This window comes from Gymnoscopelus microlampas (assembly GCF_963454915.1).
Source record: "Gymnoscopelus microlampas genome assembly, chromosome: 20".
NCBI lineage: Eukaryota > Metazoa > Chordata > Actinopteri > Myctophiformes > Myctophidae > Gymnoscopelus > Gymnoscopelus microlampas.
The window spans coordinates 45,856,576-45,874,994 of NC_139957.1; the positions used below are offsets into that span (position 1 = coordinate 45,856,576).

The 18,419-nt window shown below is 42.8% G+C and overlaps 1 protein-coding gene across 1 annotated transcript; it reads right to left on the reverse strand.

The window, feature by feature from the left end:
- Positions 1-974: 974 nt before the first annotated feature.
- On the reverse strand, positions 975-14,527 carry pnn (pinin, desmosome associated protein). The gene is made up of 9 exons (XM_084045559.1): positions 14,397-14,527; positions 12,052-12,135; positions 10,547-10,618; positions 10,329-10,404; positions 8,580-8,674; positions 7,808-7,883; positions 6,389-6,544; positions 4,826-4,964; positions 975-2,908 (listed from the first exon to the last, which is right to left on the reverse strand). The coding sequence occupies exons 1-9, from the start codon at positions 14,510-14,512 to the stop codon at positions 1,329-1,331; spliced, it is 2,394 nt and encodes a 797-aa protein (XP_083901685.1). The 5' UTR covers positions 14,513-14,527; the 3' UTR covers positions 975-1,328.
- Positions 14,528-18,419: the final 3,892 nt, after the last annotated feature.

Below are 18,419 nucleotides of genomic sequence, written 5' to 3' on the forward strand. Positions count from 1 at the left end.
GAAAAAGAACCAACAAAGAAAACACAAGACAAATTCCATTATGATCAACTTAAGCCAATTTTTATTGGTAAAAAAAAGAAAGGTTCCCTTTCCAGAATCCAGGACATTTCATCATCTCCCCAAGACAAGGAGGAAGGCCTTGAAACATTGCTCAGATAATGGAAAGCTTGCAGAGGATTTTACACAATTTCACAGCAACTAAAAATGCAACTACCTCGACGACTTATTCTGTTAAAGCGAAGAACACAACGAACGAACTCGGCCCGTATTAATCCCACCAAAGAAAGAAACAAAACTAAAGACAAAAAAATATATCTAATTCCCACCGTTACAAAAACTTAAAAACAGAACTTAAAAATAACAATGTTGGGAGGAAGATCAAATATTTTGGACTCACTTTTAAACCCAAAGACTGACCCCAAAAACATGTGTTGAGAGATTTATTAAGGCGGCAGTGAACTGAACGTTTGAGAAGCCTGACCCGACTTTACAATCATCTCAAGACACAAGATTAAAATCGCCACCTTCCAGAGACCTGGCAGATTTAAAAAAAAAAGAAAAACTATTTGAATCAGGTGTCGCTCCTGGTGAAACGTGACATTTGATGACCCCTCTGCTGCCATTCTGTATTCGTGTACATGTCGACGGGGGAAGGATGACAACCGTTCAACATTTCCTACCTTCGTAGAGATTGTCAGATATTAAAATAAAATAAATCCCCCCCAAAAACCATACAGAAAAACACAGAAATCCCGCTGAATTGAATCTCAATAGATAACATAGATTAGATTATTAACTCGTCTAATCAAGGACATTCATAACTCCCCCGTTTAGTAAAAGGGGTAAAAAATACCAGTGTTAAAAACATCACTTTTTCTTCATAACAATGTTAACGTTTCATTAGTGGCGGACGAGAGAGAGAGAGAGAGAGAGAGATAGGCCCATCGTGTTTTATGAAGTGAAGGACGGGACGGTTCGTGAGCCTCGATCTTTATTCTTTACACCCACTGGTTTCCAACGTCAGGCCCCCCCGGGGACCACGAGGGGTCAAAAAAAAAAAAGAGGAAAAAATGGGGGTCTGATTGGGTTCTATTTGTACGCTCTCTGAGTTAAATGAACACTGAGGATTGCTATGGAATAGAGATGAAAACAGTATCAACAGTGGAGCCTAATGCATTTAGGGGGTCATTGACATCACTGGGTTCTAAACCCCCTGGTGGTGATGTGTGGTATATCACGGTCTCATTCTAAACCCCCTGGTGGTGATGTGTGGTATATCACGGTCTCATTCTAAACCCCCTGGTGGTGATGTGTGGTATATCACGGTCTCAGCGTCTCTTGTCCTTGCGGTCTCTCTCCTTGTGCTCCCTGTCTCCTCCGCGGGAGCTCCTGCCCCTGCCCTCCTCACCCCCGCTCCTGTGCTTCCTCTTCTCCTTGCCGCTCTTAGAGTCCCTCCCACCTCCTCCTCCTCCTCCGCTGCTCCCTCTCTTACGGCGGCTGCTCCTCTCCTTCTTGCGGTGTCGGTCAGAGGAGTCTCGGTCGGAGCCCCGGCGGTCTCTCTGCCGGTCGCCGCGGTGCCGCTTGTTGTTGCCGCCGCCGGCGTCTCCTCCTCCTCCTCCTCCTCGGCTGCTGGACGAGGAGGAGGAGGAAGAGGAGGAAGAGGAGGAGGAGCGGCTGGAGCCCGAGGAGGAGGAGCCAGACGAGGAGCCGCTGGAGGAGGAGGAGCCAGACGAGGAGGAGCTGGCGCTGCGACTGCCACCACTCTTCTTCTTCTTCTTCTCCTCTTTCTCCTTCTTTTTCTTCCTCCCTCTGCTCTGCTCCTCCTTCTCCTCCTCCTCCTCCGGTTCCTCCTCGTCCGTGTCCTTGGAGGCGGCCGGGGGGAGGAGCTTATCTGGAGGCGTGGCTAGGGCCGGGGGCGGGGCGCTGGCAGCATGGGGGGGCGGGGCCAGGGGGGCCAGGGGGTCGAGGAGGTTAGAGGAGGAGTCCTGGCTAGGAGCGGTGGACTCCTCCCCTTCCTCCTGGCCGGGCGGGGCGAGGGGCTGAGGGGGCGGGGCTAGGGAGAGGGAGACCCCCCTCTGGGCAGCGGGGGGGTCCAAGGGAGACTCCTCCTCCTTCAGGGAGGGCATGGCGGGCTGGGGGCGGGGCTGAGGCTGGGGGTCCGGCGCCTCCTGGCCGGGCGGGGCCGGGTGGTCCGCTTGCTTCTGGAGGAGGTCTGTGGAGTCCTGGCTCCTCCCCTGCTCTGTCTTCACCCTCTCTCTCTCCTCCTCCTGCTCTCCTCCCTCCATCTCTACATCACCTCCTGGTGCTGGACTGACCTTCTCCTTCTCCTGCTGCTCCTGCTGTTTCCTCCCTTCCTCTCTCACTTCCTTCTTCTCCTCCTCCCCTGTCTCCTCCTTACTGCCCTGCTCACTCACCTCCATCTCCTCTCCCTCCTGCTGCTTCTCCTCCTCTCCCTTCTTTACTCCCTCCATCTCCCTAGCTTTCTCCCCCTTCCTCCTCTCCTGCTCCTCTTTCTCCGTCTCCTTTTCCTTTCCTGCCTCCCTCTCTGTCTCCTTCTCTGCCTCCTTCCTCTCCTTCTCCTTCTCTGCCTCCTTCCTCTCCTTCTCCTTCTCTGCCTCCTTCCTCTCCTTCTCCTCTGCCTCCTTCCTCTCCTGCTCTTCCTTCCTCTCCTCCTCATCTTCCTCCTCTTCCTCCTCCTCATCCTCCATGTCTGCGTCGTCACCACGGTTACCTGTCACCTTGACTACCTGTCCTAGAGGCTGCTTACCCTCCGTCCGTTGGTCCGTCTTCGTTGCCACGGCGACGCCGCTGTTGTTGGCCTCGCGGTTGAGCTGCTGTTGGCGCCGCGGGCGCGACTCCATCTTGTTGAGGTGCTCGGCAAACGCCTCGCGCCTCTCCTCAAACACAGCTGCACACAAACACACAAATTACACATCAACTAGAAAGTACTGTTCCTGAAGAAACAGTGTGGGATCGCTAAGAATGTTGATGGTATTGATATTGTTAGTAGGGTTGAAAGGTTTAAAGTTCTAAAAGTTTGAAAGGTTTGAAAGGTTCTAAAGGTTTAAGAGGTTCTAAAGGTTTAAGAGGTTCCAAAGGTTTGAAAGGTCTGAAAGGTTCTAAAGGTTTGAAAGGTTCTAAAGGCTCAAAGGGTTTTAAAGGTCTACGGTTCTAAAGGTTTGTCGGTGTTGAATAGTGTAAAATGTAGTTTTCTAGGGTAAAACTGTGGTTGCTAGGGTCTGATAGCCGGTTGCTAGGTTCTAATAGGTGGTTGCTAGGGTCTAATTGGTGGTTGCTAGGGTAAAACAGGTGGTTGTTATGGTAAAACAGGTGGTTGCTAGGGTCTAATATGCGGTTGCTAGGGTCCAATAGGGGGTTGCTAAGGTCTAATATGCAGTCTATATGGTCTAATATGCGGTTACTATGATAAAACAGGTGGTTGCTAGGGTCTAATCGGTGGTTGCTAGGGTATGATAGGTGGTTGCTATGGTCTAATATGGTGTTGCTAGGGTCTAATAAGCAGTTGCTAGGCTCCACTGTAGCTAAATAGGATTTCCCCATTGAAATGAATGGGATTTCTTTAGCAGTAAAAAGTGAAATATCTCTAAAAGTACAAATTATTTCAAAAATTCAAATGGTAGCTAATATGTCCTAAGTAGGCTGAACGTTTAAGAGTTGGAACGGAGTTTGCAGCTAAAAGTATTAAGGACTAGTTAGGTGCCAAAAAACGGGCGGAATAAATATATAATAATAATAAATAGTGACAATAACATTAGTGTGATCGCTTTAGCGATCCCACAATTAAACACGATATAATGAGTTACACATCAATTAAACACAATATAATATGAGTTACACATCAATTAAACACAATATAACATGAGTTACACATCAATTAGACACAATATAATATGAGTTACACATCAATTAAACACAATATAACATGAGTTACACATCAATTAAACACAATATAACATGAGTTACACATCAATTAGACACAATATAATATGAGTTACACATCAATTAGACAGATTAATTCCCAGGTGTAACTCTGTTGGTTATTCATTAAGAAATTGGAACCTTAGAGCCTATATGTTGTCTAGAGTAGAGTTCTGAAAATGACGGATGAAACCCAAAAGTCACACATCCACCAAGTTCTGAACTGAGCAGATTGGACCTTCCGTTCCAGAGATAATGCCTTCATACCAGTATTTTTGGTTAAACATTCGAGTACTTTTTCCACCACTGGTCGTCACACACAGTCAGCCGGATTCATACTCGATTGCGCGCCAGTGTCACGCCGCGAAAAATAGCACATCTACGAGCTTGAAGATCTACCATTTCTTTCTGAAGCGTGACACGGTGGGCGGCCAGCAGTGGTGTGCACAGACATTTTGAGGGGCAGGTGCTCAAGTAAATTATACTTTTTTTTGTTTACTTGGTCTGCTCTTTTTTCCCTCTACACCTATACCTCTTTGCCAAAAATAGCCTATCTACAAGCCCACAACGCGTCGCACTTTTTTGGCTAAAGTTCTCCTCAGAATTGGGATGCTAGGTTTCGAGTGGTTATGGTAAAAAAGAAAAATCATATCACATAAAGATTTGGCAGACCCCCTGTAGTAACTCTGAGGACCCCCTAGGGGTCCCGGACCCCCTGTTGAAGACCCCTGCTGTAAACTGAAAAAGAAAAACTTTTTTTTCAAAAGGGCACTTCTGGTCAAGAGGGCAAAGGGCAGGTGCTCCAGCACCACCTACAATCTATCTGTGCACGTCCCTGGTGGCCAGGTCTAAACGCCAGGCATCGGGAACTGGGGTCTTTGCTCACCGTTTAGTTTCTTGGTGGAGTCGTCGAGGAGTTTCTGCGAGGCAGAGCACATCTTCCCAGGGACGTAGAAGATGTGAGGCTTGGTCTTGGTGCGGATGTATTTGACCAGGTGTGTGTTGTGGCTGGTCCACTCCTCTTGCTGTGGGGACAGACAGGAAGAAGTGTCAGGCAGTGTTGATTTATAGGATCTAGTCAACAACGACTAAAACTATGACGAAAAATGATCGTCGACTACCTTTTTTATACTTTTATATACTTTTTTTTACTAAATATATTGACAATTTCGTCAACAAATAAAAACTAGACTAAAATGTTAGTGAGGGATCTAGTGGAGAAGAGATCCAGTAGAACTAAAAGACAAGTCATTTTATGCTTGGTTGGGCTCGGGTGTTGCGCCCTGAAAATAGCACATCTACAAGCTCACAACTTGTAGATCTGCTATTTTCAGCATGCAACCAAGTGTAAAGTCAGCCATTATGACGCCATCAAGGCACCGACAAAATACATTTTAGTCGACTAAATCAACTGTAGTTTTAGTCGACTAAAATCTGATGATATTTAGTCGACTAAAACTAGACAAAAACTAAAACATTTCAGATGACTAAAATGACTAAATGGAACTTGATTCAAAAGACTAAGACTAAAACTAAATAACACTGGTGGCAGGCGTGAAAAAACTAAACCAGTAACGCCGATATTGGCCACTATTTGACTTTTTCTGGTGGCATCAGCAGTAATGTGGGGCTTTAATTGTGTTTATGGCATTAACTTAAGGAGAAATCTGACGTTCATAGTGACAGAACACTATGTAACCAAAAAAAAAAAAAAAAACGAAATCTCGCTAGACGAGATTGAAATCTCGAGATTGAAATCTCGTCTGGCGAGATTTCTGTTTTTCTTTTGACAATGTTCTGTCACTATGAACAAAGATCTCACAAAAAAAAAGAAAAAGCTATTAAAATACGCGATCTAACGGAAGGCCTATCGGCGCACGTTTTAAGCTGTGGCGGACCCGGGATGGAGTTATGACATGTTTCTACTGTACCATTCATCCTAAGATATCATAACATCATAGAAAAGGTAAGAAAACCTTAGTCCAAAATTCTCCTTCAAGTATACAAAGAAATTGTTGCTATATTTATTATTGTTACACATGTAAAAACACATGTAAAAAAAAGAAATAGCAGATCTACAAGCTTACAACGCGTCACAAATTCCTGCTTTTTGCATTATTGAAAAAGTGTTTCAACATTGAAATGTTCAAGCTGTCCTCCCTCTTTCGGTAATGTCATTGTAGGAGCAATCTTTCACAAATAGCCGGTCTACAAGCTCACAGCGTATGGCGAGGCATTGCAGAGCTTGAAGATGGGCTGTTTTGGTCTATTTTTATTTTTGTAATTGATTATTACAGGTCTGTAACTCGAGTTATGGGGGTCCTTGAAATTAACAAGTTTTGAGAACCACCGGTCTAAGAGTGGACTACACAACAAGGGGTCATCGGCCACAGAACTCCAGTATCAGTCGGGCTCTACACTCGTCATTCTCCTCCAAACCGGTTCTTACCAGTTGAGCCAGTTCTACTTTCTGCTCCAGCAGTCGTAGCTCCGTCTGCTTGGCTCTACGCTCCTCAAAGAGCTCTCTCCTCTCACTCTCCACCTTCTTCTTCTCTGTCTCCGCCTTCACCTCCAGCTTCTGTTCTATCTCCACGCGCCGCTTTTGCTGTGGAAAGAGACAAGAGTTACTGCTGATGTCATGTTTATGATTTGAGCTAAAAAGCATTGTTTTACACTTTGGCTATTAAAAAAATTCTGCTATTTTGCCACTGTTTAAAAAAAAAAAAATCGGGAAAATCTGTGAAAATCTTTGAATATATATTCATAAAGTGAACATTTTTAACTCCAAGCTTTGCTTCTGGGGGGGTCCCTGGAACAAAATATTTAGAGGTGGGATTCGGCGGGCCAAATGCATAACATTTTGGGGGTCCTTGACATGAAAAAGTTTGAGAACCACTGATATAGAAACATCGTTTTTTTTCAGAAAACTGTTGGGAATTAGAAGACATTTGTAGAATCGGCTTCAGGTCTTAGTGGGTTACTTCCAACTGGTCACACCACGGTGACCCTGCTTTCTGATATTTAGATTTGTGATCATTTAATAACTTGATTCTATTCAATAATCTAAAAAAATACTTATTTTCCATGAATTAAACACCCCATGAATTCATGGAGATTTATTTCGTCTTTGACGGATTCCTGAGCCAATCATTTGATGACCGGGTGCATTTCCGGTAGGAGAATCAAAGTGTTTCCTTTGAGTCTCCTAACGCCTTGGTTCTCAAAATGGGGTCCGGGGACCCCCAGGGGTACCTGAGGGGGTTCCAGGGGGTCCCCAGCTAAATGGAGGATAGTTAGGAACCAAATGGACCCTTGTGGGTCTGTAACTCTGAGTGTGTACAAATGGAACCAAATGGACCCGTTCCTAACGGGTCCATTTGGTTCCATTTGTACACTCTCAGAGTTACATTAACATTGATTTTACAATATAAATTGGGGTCCCAGGGATAGAAATGCCATTAAATGGGTGTCGCCTAATGCATGTAAACTGGGGGTCCTCTTGAAATTAAAATGGTTGAGAATCACTGGTAGCTGGCAGTGAAAAATCTTCTCTTATGGGGGTCCCTGGCATATATTTTTGAAATGGGGGTCCGCGGGCTAATAAGTGTCAATTTGGGGGTCCTTGAGATGAAAAGATTTGAGAACCACTGTCCTAACGGATACCATTGCATCTTTCTGGTAATCAAATTGGCTTAGGAACGAGTCAAAAACATCACCATGAGGCCAGTAATTGATAGATAATAAGTCTATCAATGATAGAAAGATTTTGTGCTCACCCTGTCTGTAGATTATAATCATAATGTAACATGTGTGTAGCTCACCCTGTCTGTAGACTACAATCATAATGTAACATGTGTGTGTAGCTCACCCTGTCTGTAGCGACGTTGGACTCCTGTTTGAACTTATTCAGGGTTCCCATCAGCAGGCCGAACATACGCCGATTCCTGTGAGCAACAAGAACACACCGCATGTTTACTTTCATTTATACACACAAAATACATCCGTCAGTGGTCCTCCATGAAGCCCCCCGTTGTTACGTCTGACAAAACCTTTTTTTTTTTTTTTTTTACAATATAATGACCCTAAATTTAAAGTTATAATTTTGTGCAACACACTTCACACTCCCCCCCGTGACCTTTGGCATCCCCCCATGTAGGGTGGTCCAGTGCAGTGGTTCTCAAGCTTTTTCATGCCAAGGACCCCCTAATAGACAGTTATTAGACCGCGGACCCCCATTTGAAAAGATAAGCCAGGGACCCCCATAAGAGAAGATTTTTTACAGCTCTCTAGCAGTGATTTCAACCATTTTAATTTCAAGGACCCCCAGTTTGACATGCATTAGAGGCTACGGACCCCCATTTAATGGTATGCATGTCTCTGGGACCCCAATTCATATTGTAAAATCAATGTTGATTTAACTCTGAGAGTGTACAAATGGAACCAAATGGACCCGTCAGGGTCCATTTGGTTCCATTTGTACACTCTCAGAGTTACAGACCCATAAGGGTCCATATGGTCCCTGTCCATCATTTAGCTGGGGACCCCCTGGAACCCCCTCAAGTACCCCTGGGGGTCCTCGGACCCCACTTTGAGAACCAATGGTCCCCAAGTGGGTAAACACTGACATAAGGCAGGCCTACCTCTGCTTCCCCTTCTCGTCCATGGTCTGGTCCTGGATGAGGTCTCGGCGTGTTCTCTCCTTGGAGGTAGCTACCACTGACGACTGCAACGCCGGCTGAGACAGAGGGGGGGGGGGGAGACAGGTCAACAAACTGGGGAATACTATATATGGGTGCAACAATGAATACAATCCAAACTAGAAAAAGTGCTCCTCGGAGCACAGGTCTCTGCCACGTCAGGTAGGTTATTGTGGCCTCCTGGTGGCGCTATAATAGGCCAATGTGAAAAGGGTGCCATTTCTTCTTAGGCCTTTCACGGGAATCGGACCTTGCATTCATGGTTTGAGGCAACCTTAGCCAATGAGGATGGAATATGGAAAATCGGACAGATTCGTGTTGATCACATGACTATAGAGATACTGTGTACTGATTTGCATGACGTTTGGATAAAATCTGTAGGATGTAAAAGGGTTTTGCACAAATCGGCCTCCTGGTGGCGCTATAACAGGCCCATGTGAAAAATCTGGGGCAGAGGTTCTGAATTGGCATCCAGGGAGTGTGTGTGCACTGTTTCGCAGCGAGCGGGCCAACGGTGCCTGACGGACGGACACACACACGGACGGACGGACAGGGGGTAAAACACTCTCGCCATGCCTTTCGGAGACAATTAATCCATTTTAATAGTCATAAAGGTTCCAAAATAGCAGATATACAAAGCTCACAACACTTAACGATTCAATGCATTTTGAGCTTGTAGATCGTCTTTTTTCGTGCAATGCAGTTGTACAACAAAGTATAAAAATGTGTCTTGGTTTCTTATCTGTATCTTTTACATTTTTTACATGGTATGCCTTTTATTTCTTCCCAATTCCTAAATTGTGATTTATTTTCAACACCGGTGCTGTTGAATGCACTGCATTACTCTACCACATTGCAAATGAGTGTCATTACTCAGTGTGATTTAGAGAATAAGTAAATCTTGAATGAATAAAACGGGTTATAGGCGGTTAAGACGATGGATGCAGTCCATTATAAATGAGAAGTCTATTGATGTTCACTAATGCGTACAAATGTAAAACAATCGCTAGGAACATAATCAATAGTTGCAGACTAGACATGAGAAAGCAGGAGATAACAGGGGACTGAGGGGAGACAGAAAAACCTCCACATTAATAAGTGAACAGTCAACCTTTTAATATTATGACTGAAGAGCATCATCACATCGCCAGACAACTATTCCACAATGTCTGAATGCTATATAGAGTCTGGAACTACAACTCCCAAAGCCCGAGAGAGGAAACTGGCACTTCCGTTCACGAAAATATATTTTAAAATATCTTTACATTTTAATTTCCATTTCTGCTAAGCAGCAATCTATGTATACTTAGATGATTTGTATTTATATTAAGATAAATGTGCGCGACTGTAAAGAGGAAACGGAAGTGGAGAGGAGGCTCCACATCCGGTTTATATTCTAATCATGATCAGAGCTTCAGAGTCCCAGACTGTATGACCGGAAACATTTGAAAATTGTGAGAGGCAACAGTCTGGCCACGCGAGACTAATCATCACATAATCCCTCCTCTACTCTTCTCTAGTGGTGTGGAAATGCACATTGTAAACAAAAAGCATGATTACAGTTTAGGCCTTTAGCAGACACTCTTAATCCAGAGTGACGTAGTGGTTTTATCATCCACCCAGCAATGCTTCACCAGACACACACACACACACACACACACACACAAAACACACGCTTTGCCGTCCTTGTACCTTTTTGACATCGTCATCGTCCTCGGCGTCGCTGTCGTGACGCACGTCTCTCCTGGCTCTCTGGTCCCCCGCCAACCTACAGGACACACAACACAACACATGAGCAACTTTAATCTAAAAAGACATTCACTGTGTTCCCTTTATATTCCTTGTTCACACACACACACACACACACACACACACACACACACACACACACAGAGTTTAATACATCTCACCTCAGCAGGGCTCCTTCTATGTCTCTCTGCTTAGCAGGGGGGCCGCCTGTTCCCATGTCTGAGAGACCACGTCTAGGACAAGAGCAAAAACACACATTAACCTCTTAAGCCACATACGGTGTACCTCCACACACACACACACACACACACACACACACTCTTTGAGCGGCAGATACATCCCCCCAAAAACAATTGTCAACATTTTTCAACATGGAGACGATTATGCAAAGATAATAATTGCTATTATCTCAAATAATTGCGATTCGACGATGTAATAATATATGTAATATTATATGTAAAGATTGTGACAGGCCTAACTACATGACTAAGCACCACAATGAAAACAAGCTGTAGGTTTTTTTTTTACGTTATCCTTTTGATGATGGCGGGTCAGATGTATGACATTATGTTTTATTTCATGATCAATAAAGATATCAATCAGTGAATAGAAAATAGCCAATCTACAAGCTCACAGCTTGTGGCGTTGGTGGCGGGAGGGGCACGGTCACAGATTAAAATAACCTATTAGATAAAACATGCAGGCCTATTTATTAATTAACGTGTCCACAATATATATATTGAATTTGAATCTCTATACTTACATAATGAACATATTTTACCGATTTATGTCCTTTATCTGACTTTTCCTCAGTTTCCCGTCTATTCTTATGACTATATTATCCTGTAGCTTGTACATGTGACTTCAGTGTGAGAAGAGAAGGTACTTGTTTTATCCTGCCTCCATTTCCCCATAAAGCTTCTCAAACTGACATGAATAAACACTCATCACCTTGTTGAGACACTGGACAGACAGGGGGGGGGGGTGTTGAAGAGTTTCACAGAATGGGTTTCAAAGGGTTGTTAATTAATGATCATCCTTTGTTTAGTTCAGTAGGATACACAACACTAGTGAGAGACAGGGTCCAACAGAAGGGTCGATTATGTTGATCAAAAAATAACCGCGTCACACCCGCTGTGAATGCACCTCAACAACCAGGACCTGTCTAGGGAAGAGAATTAGGAACCGTTTGATAATCTATGTAAAAAAGCCTTTTTGCAACTAATATCTTAGTCGTCGCCGGCATTGGTGGTTGTGAACAGTTCTTACTCATTGGTGGTTGTGAACAGTTCTTACTCATTGGTGGTTGTGAACGGTTCTTACTCATTGGTGGTTGTGAACGGTTCTTACTCATTGGTGAAATGTCCAAAAAATATTCCTATTCGTGAAAAGGAGGAGGACGGGTACAGAAGTGCGTTTGGCGAGACTATAAGTGGACGAGGAGGACAACGTTCAAATGTTTAATGAGCCGTTGGGCGTGTCCACAGAAACGGGTATCATCATGATGCCATCATATGAAAACGTGGGACTACATACGGTTATGGACAGAGACAGCTTTTACAACACGTATCAATGAAGACGTTTTGTAAGAACAAAATAATCTAATAATCCCCAGTGATCAGTAATGAGGGTCAAACAGTGACACAGGGGGTTAAACATCGTTTACCTGAGCAGGTTGAGTCCTCTGCCTCTACCTCCACCTGGGCCTGCTGCCAGCGGGCCGCCGCTGAGGCGCCGCACCTGACCCGGTCTGAGAGACAAGATAAACATATTTAATAATAATAAATAAAATAAACACCTTCCCCGGTCTGACAGAGAGAACAACAAGATAAACTTATTTAAAGGTAAGACCACTTTGGTAGAGGTTTGGGTTGTGTAGTTACCTTGCCATTATGTAACTCCAAAGAAATCTAAAGTAGTTGCTCCATTGATTAGATATTGATAATTCTAAATATGCTCCTCATTGAATTACATTGTACGGTAAAACAGCTCTCAAAGTCACTCTTTTAGCACGTTAACAAACGCAAACAAAGTTGATTCAGACAATATAGAACATCACCAAACCCAGTACTGTTTTTCTTTTATAAAAATGTTAACTTCCCGTTGATTTTGCTATTTTTATTAAGAAGAAAACCAGGACTGGATCCGCGGATCCGGATCTTCAAATAGTAAAATCAACAGGAAGTTGACAATTTTATTGCCTAAATGTGTGACTGTAGTGTAAGCGTCTGGCTGTGGTGTCTGTCTGTCTGTACAGTAGGGCCGTCACCATTACAAACTTTAGTTGACGATTAATTAATTGTCACTCAAATAATTGCGATTAACGGTTTAATTGTGTTTGGCCGTTGAACATTGGAACACATGAATACAACTTTCATTTTTCTGTTTGACTTTAAGGCTTAACAATTAAGAAAATTGGACAGAGTAGATCAATTATTGACATTTAATGTTATACATGTAAAAAAAACAGAAACGTTGTAAGCTTGTATTTCAGCTATTTCTGTTTTTTTTATATTTGAAAATGTGTGAACATTTTTCAACATGGAAACGATGTCGATTATGCAAAAATAATTGTGATTATCTCAAATAATTGCGATTAGACGATTATGTAATAATCGTGACAGGCCTACTGTACAGTAAGTAATCAATCAACATCCAAGCCATACAATGCCAGGTGTTGCACAGATTGAAGCATCATAATTATTATTATAGTATTCTAGCTCTTCCTCAGGAGCTACAATACTATAAATGTCACCCTGATGGTAATTCAATAAATCACACTGATAAAGCTTCATCCAGTGTGTGTACGTTATTATTTTATAAAGGAACATTACGTGGTCTTAGGGACCGTTTGTTTAAAGAGACATTTTGTGTCTTTACACAAACAGAACCTTGAGAAACGCTGTCTCATTCTTCCTTACACACATGTATGGTGTGTGTGTGTACACACACACACACACACACACACACACACACACACACACACACACACACTATAAATTCAGTGATTCCCCAAGCAGGGTCTGGGGCCCCCCAGGGGTCCCTGGGGGGGTTCAGGAGCTCTCCAGCAAAATGAGGAAGTTTAATTTCACTATTAATTCAGTCCAAAGTGACAATGAATGAGTTATAATTATCTTATATGTACAATACAATGCCGCCACATTCTAGCAATAATCTTAAGGGGTCCCTGGCACAAGAATATTCTTCTTTTAGGGGTCCCTGGCACAATACTCTTCACTTTTAGGGGTCCCTGACTCAGAGTATTTTTATATTCTGCTATAAATTAGGATTACAAAGCAAAATTGATACAAACCCCTGAAACCCGTATTACGTGTAAATTATAAATGCGTTCACGTGACTTCTCATCTGATCTACAAGCTCACAGCAAGTCAGCAACTGAGCAGTAGTGGAAAGTAGCCAGAGTATTTCTACATCGTGGTATAGGTACTTTTACTCAAGTACAAAAAGTGAGTACACTTCTTCCACCCACTGTAACAGATCAGAGCTTGTAGATCTGTTCTTTATTCTGGTCTACCGTAACACCCTGTATATGAGCTTTATTCTGGTCTACCGTAACACCCTGTATATGAGCTTTATTCTGGTCTACCGTAACACCCTGTATATGAGCTTTATTCTGGTCTACCGTAACACCCTGTATATGAGCTTTATTCTGGTCTACCGTAACACCCTGTATATGAGCGCAACATAACCCAGGCCTCTTTCCTAACAGACCTTCCTACAATCAAAATAAAATAATAAAACCCTCTTCATACCGTTAATAAAACATGTTTTAACACAGTTAGTTGCATTAAAAAGGTTTAATTTAATCGCTTAATTTAAATAAATACACATAATGTGATAACTAACGTCATTACAGCCGCTCGAGCGGCTTTGAGCTCCACGCTGCCCGATGGGCGGGCCGTTAGCCGTTAGCCGCTAATGCTAACGCTCCGCCACACACAGGCCTTTATATAAACTACATAAATGAATGAGCCGTTCCTCTCCTCTCACCGGGATTCATTAGGATCTCGTCCCGTCAGTTTGCGGATGTTATCGTCCACGTTCTTCAGGCCTTCCTTGGCCTTCTCCAGCTGGTCCTGTAGACTCCGCACCGCCACCACCGCCATCTTCCTCTGAGTCCTCTGTCTGTCTCTGTGATGTATAAGAACTACAATGACCGGCTGGCTTTACCACGTACGCCTCTTCCGGTTCCGCCTCCACTTCTTCCTCGCGAGATTACCCTCCCCCAGCGTGATGTAATATGAGAGTTACGACAGCAGCATTGGCTCCCACGGTAAGAATGAAATGCGGAAATGATCGTTCTCTATCTCAATGAGATAGTTCCAGTGTTTGGAACTATTGAGTACATGTACTTAGTTACTTTGCAGCGCCACTCCCTCCCCCGCCGCAATGCATCTCTGGGAAGAATGCCCGTTCTCTGGGCTGCTATAGGCTAATGTTGCCACTAGATGGGGCTGATGCTCAATAAACAGAGTAATGTTGCACTTACATTTCATTATTGTAGGGCAGTGGTTCTCAAACCTTTTCATGTCAAGGACCCTAACATTGATTATGTAAATTGGAAATAGTTTGTGCCAGGGACCCCCCCCCCCCCCATGCAAGATTTGTGCTGTTAAAATGGTTAAAAAATACTATTGTTTTAGTTGTTTAATAGCAGATCTACAAGCTGCATGGAACATGAAATACAATGTTACATACCATTACTAATTATGTATTTAACAATTACAAACAGCTCTGCTGGTTTTGCTGTAACACAATTGTACTCAAGTACAGTACTCGAGTAAATGTACTTAGTTACTTAGTAGGTTAACAAGCATAACAGGCAGGAAGAGGGCTGTGTTTTTAACACACTCTGTTTCCTGTGTGTAGAAAGTATTAATTTACTATTATTTGTGACCTCAATGAACATCATGTTAGTTTATCTACAGAAAAACATATAGCAATATAAAACAAAAAAATACATTTGAACCATTACGGGTCCATTTGGTTCAATGTGTGTGTACACTCTCAGAGTTACAGACCTGTAAGGGTTCATTTGGTTCCTGACTATCAGCAATTTAGCTTAGGACCCCCAGGGGGTCCCCGGACCGCACTTTGAGAACCACTGATCTACAAAACCACAGTGTGTCATCAACACCATTATGAACACACACACACACACACACGCACACGCACACGCACACGCACACGCACACGCGCACGCACGCACACACGCACACGCACGCACACTGGAGCTGTACAATACAACCACAGTCTGGAGTCTTCCCTCCCCAGGGGCAATATAGGGATTATAGAGTCTTGAACAATTGTTCATTTTGTTATATTCAACAGTTATATGTTGTTGTCTACTGAGGAAGGCAGCACCAGCCTGCCAAAACTATGGTGTATTATCTTATTGTCTTCGTCGTGGTCAATAAAGACACATTTCTCTCACGGAAGCTATAGAGTGCGGCTGCTTTGATCTCCTCCTATGGTCTGCACCCGTTGCAGGGACCTCAAATGGTTTGGTGTGGCCAGTGGCGTGCACAGACATTTTGAGGGGCAGGTGCTCAAGTAAATTATACTTTTTTTGTTGACTTGGTCTGCTCTTTTTTTCCCTCTACACCTATACCTCTTTGCCAAAAATAGCCGATCTACAAGCCCACAGCGCGAGGCGTTGTGGGCTTGTAGATCAGCTATTTTTGGCTAAAGTTCTCCTCAGAAAAGAGATGCTAGGTTTCGAGTGGTTATGATAAAAAGAGAAATCATATCACATAAAGATTTGGCGGACCCCCTGTAGTAACTCTGGGGACCCCCTAGGGGTCCCGGACCCCCTGTTGAAGACCCCCATGTAAACTGAAAAAAGGGGCACTTCTGGTAAAGAGGGCAAAGGGCAGGTGCTCTAGCACCACCTAGAGTCTATCTGTGCACGTCCCTGGGTGTGGCATACGTACATTTAGTGTTTTGACCATGACCTACATCAGGGTATACAGGCAACCTTTGGCCCAGGTGCCAACTGCCAACATTGGCACAGGGGAGCTAGTCAGTCAAATTAAGTCCCCTCACATCTACAGTGTAAAAAAATAAAAAAAGAGAGAGTCTGAGAGAGAGGTGGGTTATTGCTCTGAGCAGTGGTATAAAGTAACTAAGTACATTACTTAAGTGCTGTACTTACAGTAAGTACACTTTTGAGGATTTTTTACTTTACTGGAGTGTTTCAAATTTGTAATACTTTTACTTCTACTCCACACTACATCTCAGAGGCAAATATTGTACTTTTACTCCGCTACAATTATTTGACAACTTTAGTTACTTTTGCAGATTCAGATTATTATTACAAAACATACATTAACTAGTAACCAGCAACCAATAAGTCGCAATGCAACGCCTTGTGAGCTTGTAGATCTGCTATTTTCAAAAGATTTCTATACATTTTGAACTAATGAACGAGTCATTTTACTTTTGGTACTTTAAGTACATTTTGATACCAATACGTTTGTACTCTTACCCAAGTATATTTTGAATACCTTACTTTTACTTGTAACAGAGTATTTCTACACTGCAGAATTGATACTTTTATTTAAGTACTCTTTCCACCACTGGCTCTGAGTCTAATATATATTTAATATTTCTGAAGAAGAAAAAATAATGGTTCTTATGTATAGCCTATGGACAATCAAAATCAGTTGGAAATACTTCATTTGGATGAGCAGCATGACTGGCGTCAATTAAACTTAATGTTCATACGGCACACTGACTATCAAGAAAATGACAAAAAAGGTCGCCAACCCCTGACCTACATCATATGTCTTGAGATGTCCTACGTGATTGGCTACATTTCTGTTGTCATGGTTACTGTGTCTGGAACCTGAGGCCGGCCTGCATACACAGCAACCACAAGTCTGTATGTCACTTCCTTCCTCATTCTGTGGTGAAGAGGCTATTGTTTCCTCTGCACTGTGCAGTGGTGGATAGTAACTAAAGTACATTTACTTAAGTACATTTTTTAGGTATTTATGCTTTACTGGGGTATTTCCAAATTTCAATACTTTTACTTCTACTCCACTACATCACAGAGGCAAATATTGTACTTATTGTTACTCCACTACAATTATTTGAAAACTTTAGTTACTAGTTACTTATTTGCAGATATACATTATTACATTTTAAAACACACATTAAAGACGCACTGAAGTGACATTTTCGGTCATTTTATTTTGAAGGTTCAGCCCGAAACGTTGGCTCAACGACTCTAAACCAATCAGAAGGTCCCATCCCTTCAGGCTATGGGACGTTGGATCTCAATCACTTCAGCCGTGCTGGCACACGGCTAGTGTTTGTTTACAAGTGAGAGAGAGACGGCCAGTGAAGCACGTTTGCTACTACCTGGCTTATTTCGAACCTATAATGTTTTCAGATGCATATTTTAGTGTGCAGATGAAGTTTAAAATTAGTAATACACTCATCTTCAATGAGATTCTCTGTAATTAAAATCAGCTGTGTTTGAAGAACGTGCAGCTATGGGAATCAAACAGGTGCATGTAATCAAGATTCATTTATATTCGTGAAGGCTGTATTATGTCATCACGCAGCACGTTTTCGTTTACAGGAAGTAATTAAGATTGGCTTTTTAGGGACTTTAGATGTAAAAATTCACAAAAATTGTTTTTTTTACATTTTTTTGGCATCTATTGTTAGGTATGCCCATATGATGGCCACGGATATGCTCTAAAAGTGTGAAAAACATATTTTTCATTTCACTACACCTTTAAGCACTTTGGCCCTTTTTTATACCTATAGGCTTTTTGAAAATAGCAGATCTACAAGCTCACAACGCGCCGCGAAGTACATTTTAGTACTTTTACTTTTGGTACTTTGATACTCAAGAAAATGTTGAATTCTGGACCTTTACTTTTACTTAAGTAAAGCAATTGAGTAATTTTCCACGCCCCTGCATATGCATGCATGCACGTTCACAAGAGTTCAAAACTACTTGCTTTGGTTTCGGTTTTAAAGCCAGACCAGACCAGACCA

Excerpts from the sequence above, each read along its gene's own strand:
- pnn (XM_084045559.1), bottom strand. The coding sequence starts at position 14,512 with ATGGCGGTGGTGGCGGTGCGGAGTCTACAGGACCAGCTGGAGAAGGCC. Across the intron at positions 8,675-10,328 it reads ACGATGACGATGTCAAAAAG|CCGGCGTTGCAGTCGTCAGT; the intron begins GTACAAGGACGG and ends CCTCTGTCTCAG. Across the intron at positions 7,884-8,579 it reads GACGAGAAGGGGAAGCAGAG|GAATCGGCGTATGTTCGGCC; the intron begins GTAGGCCTGCCT and ends TGTTGCTCACAG.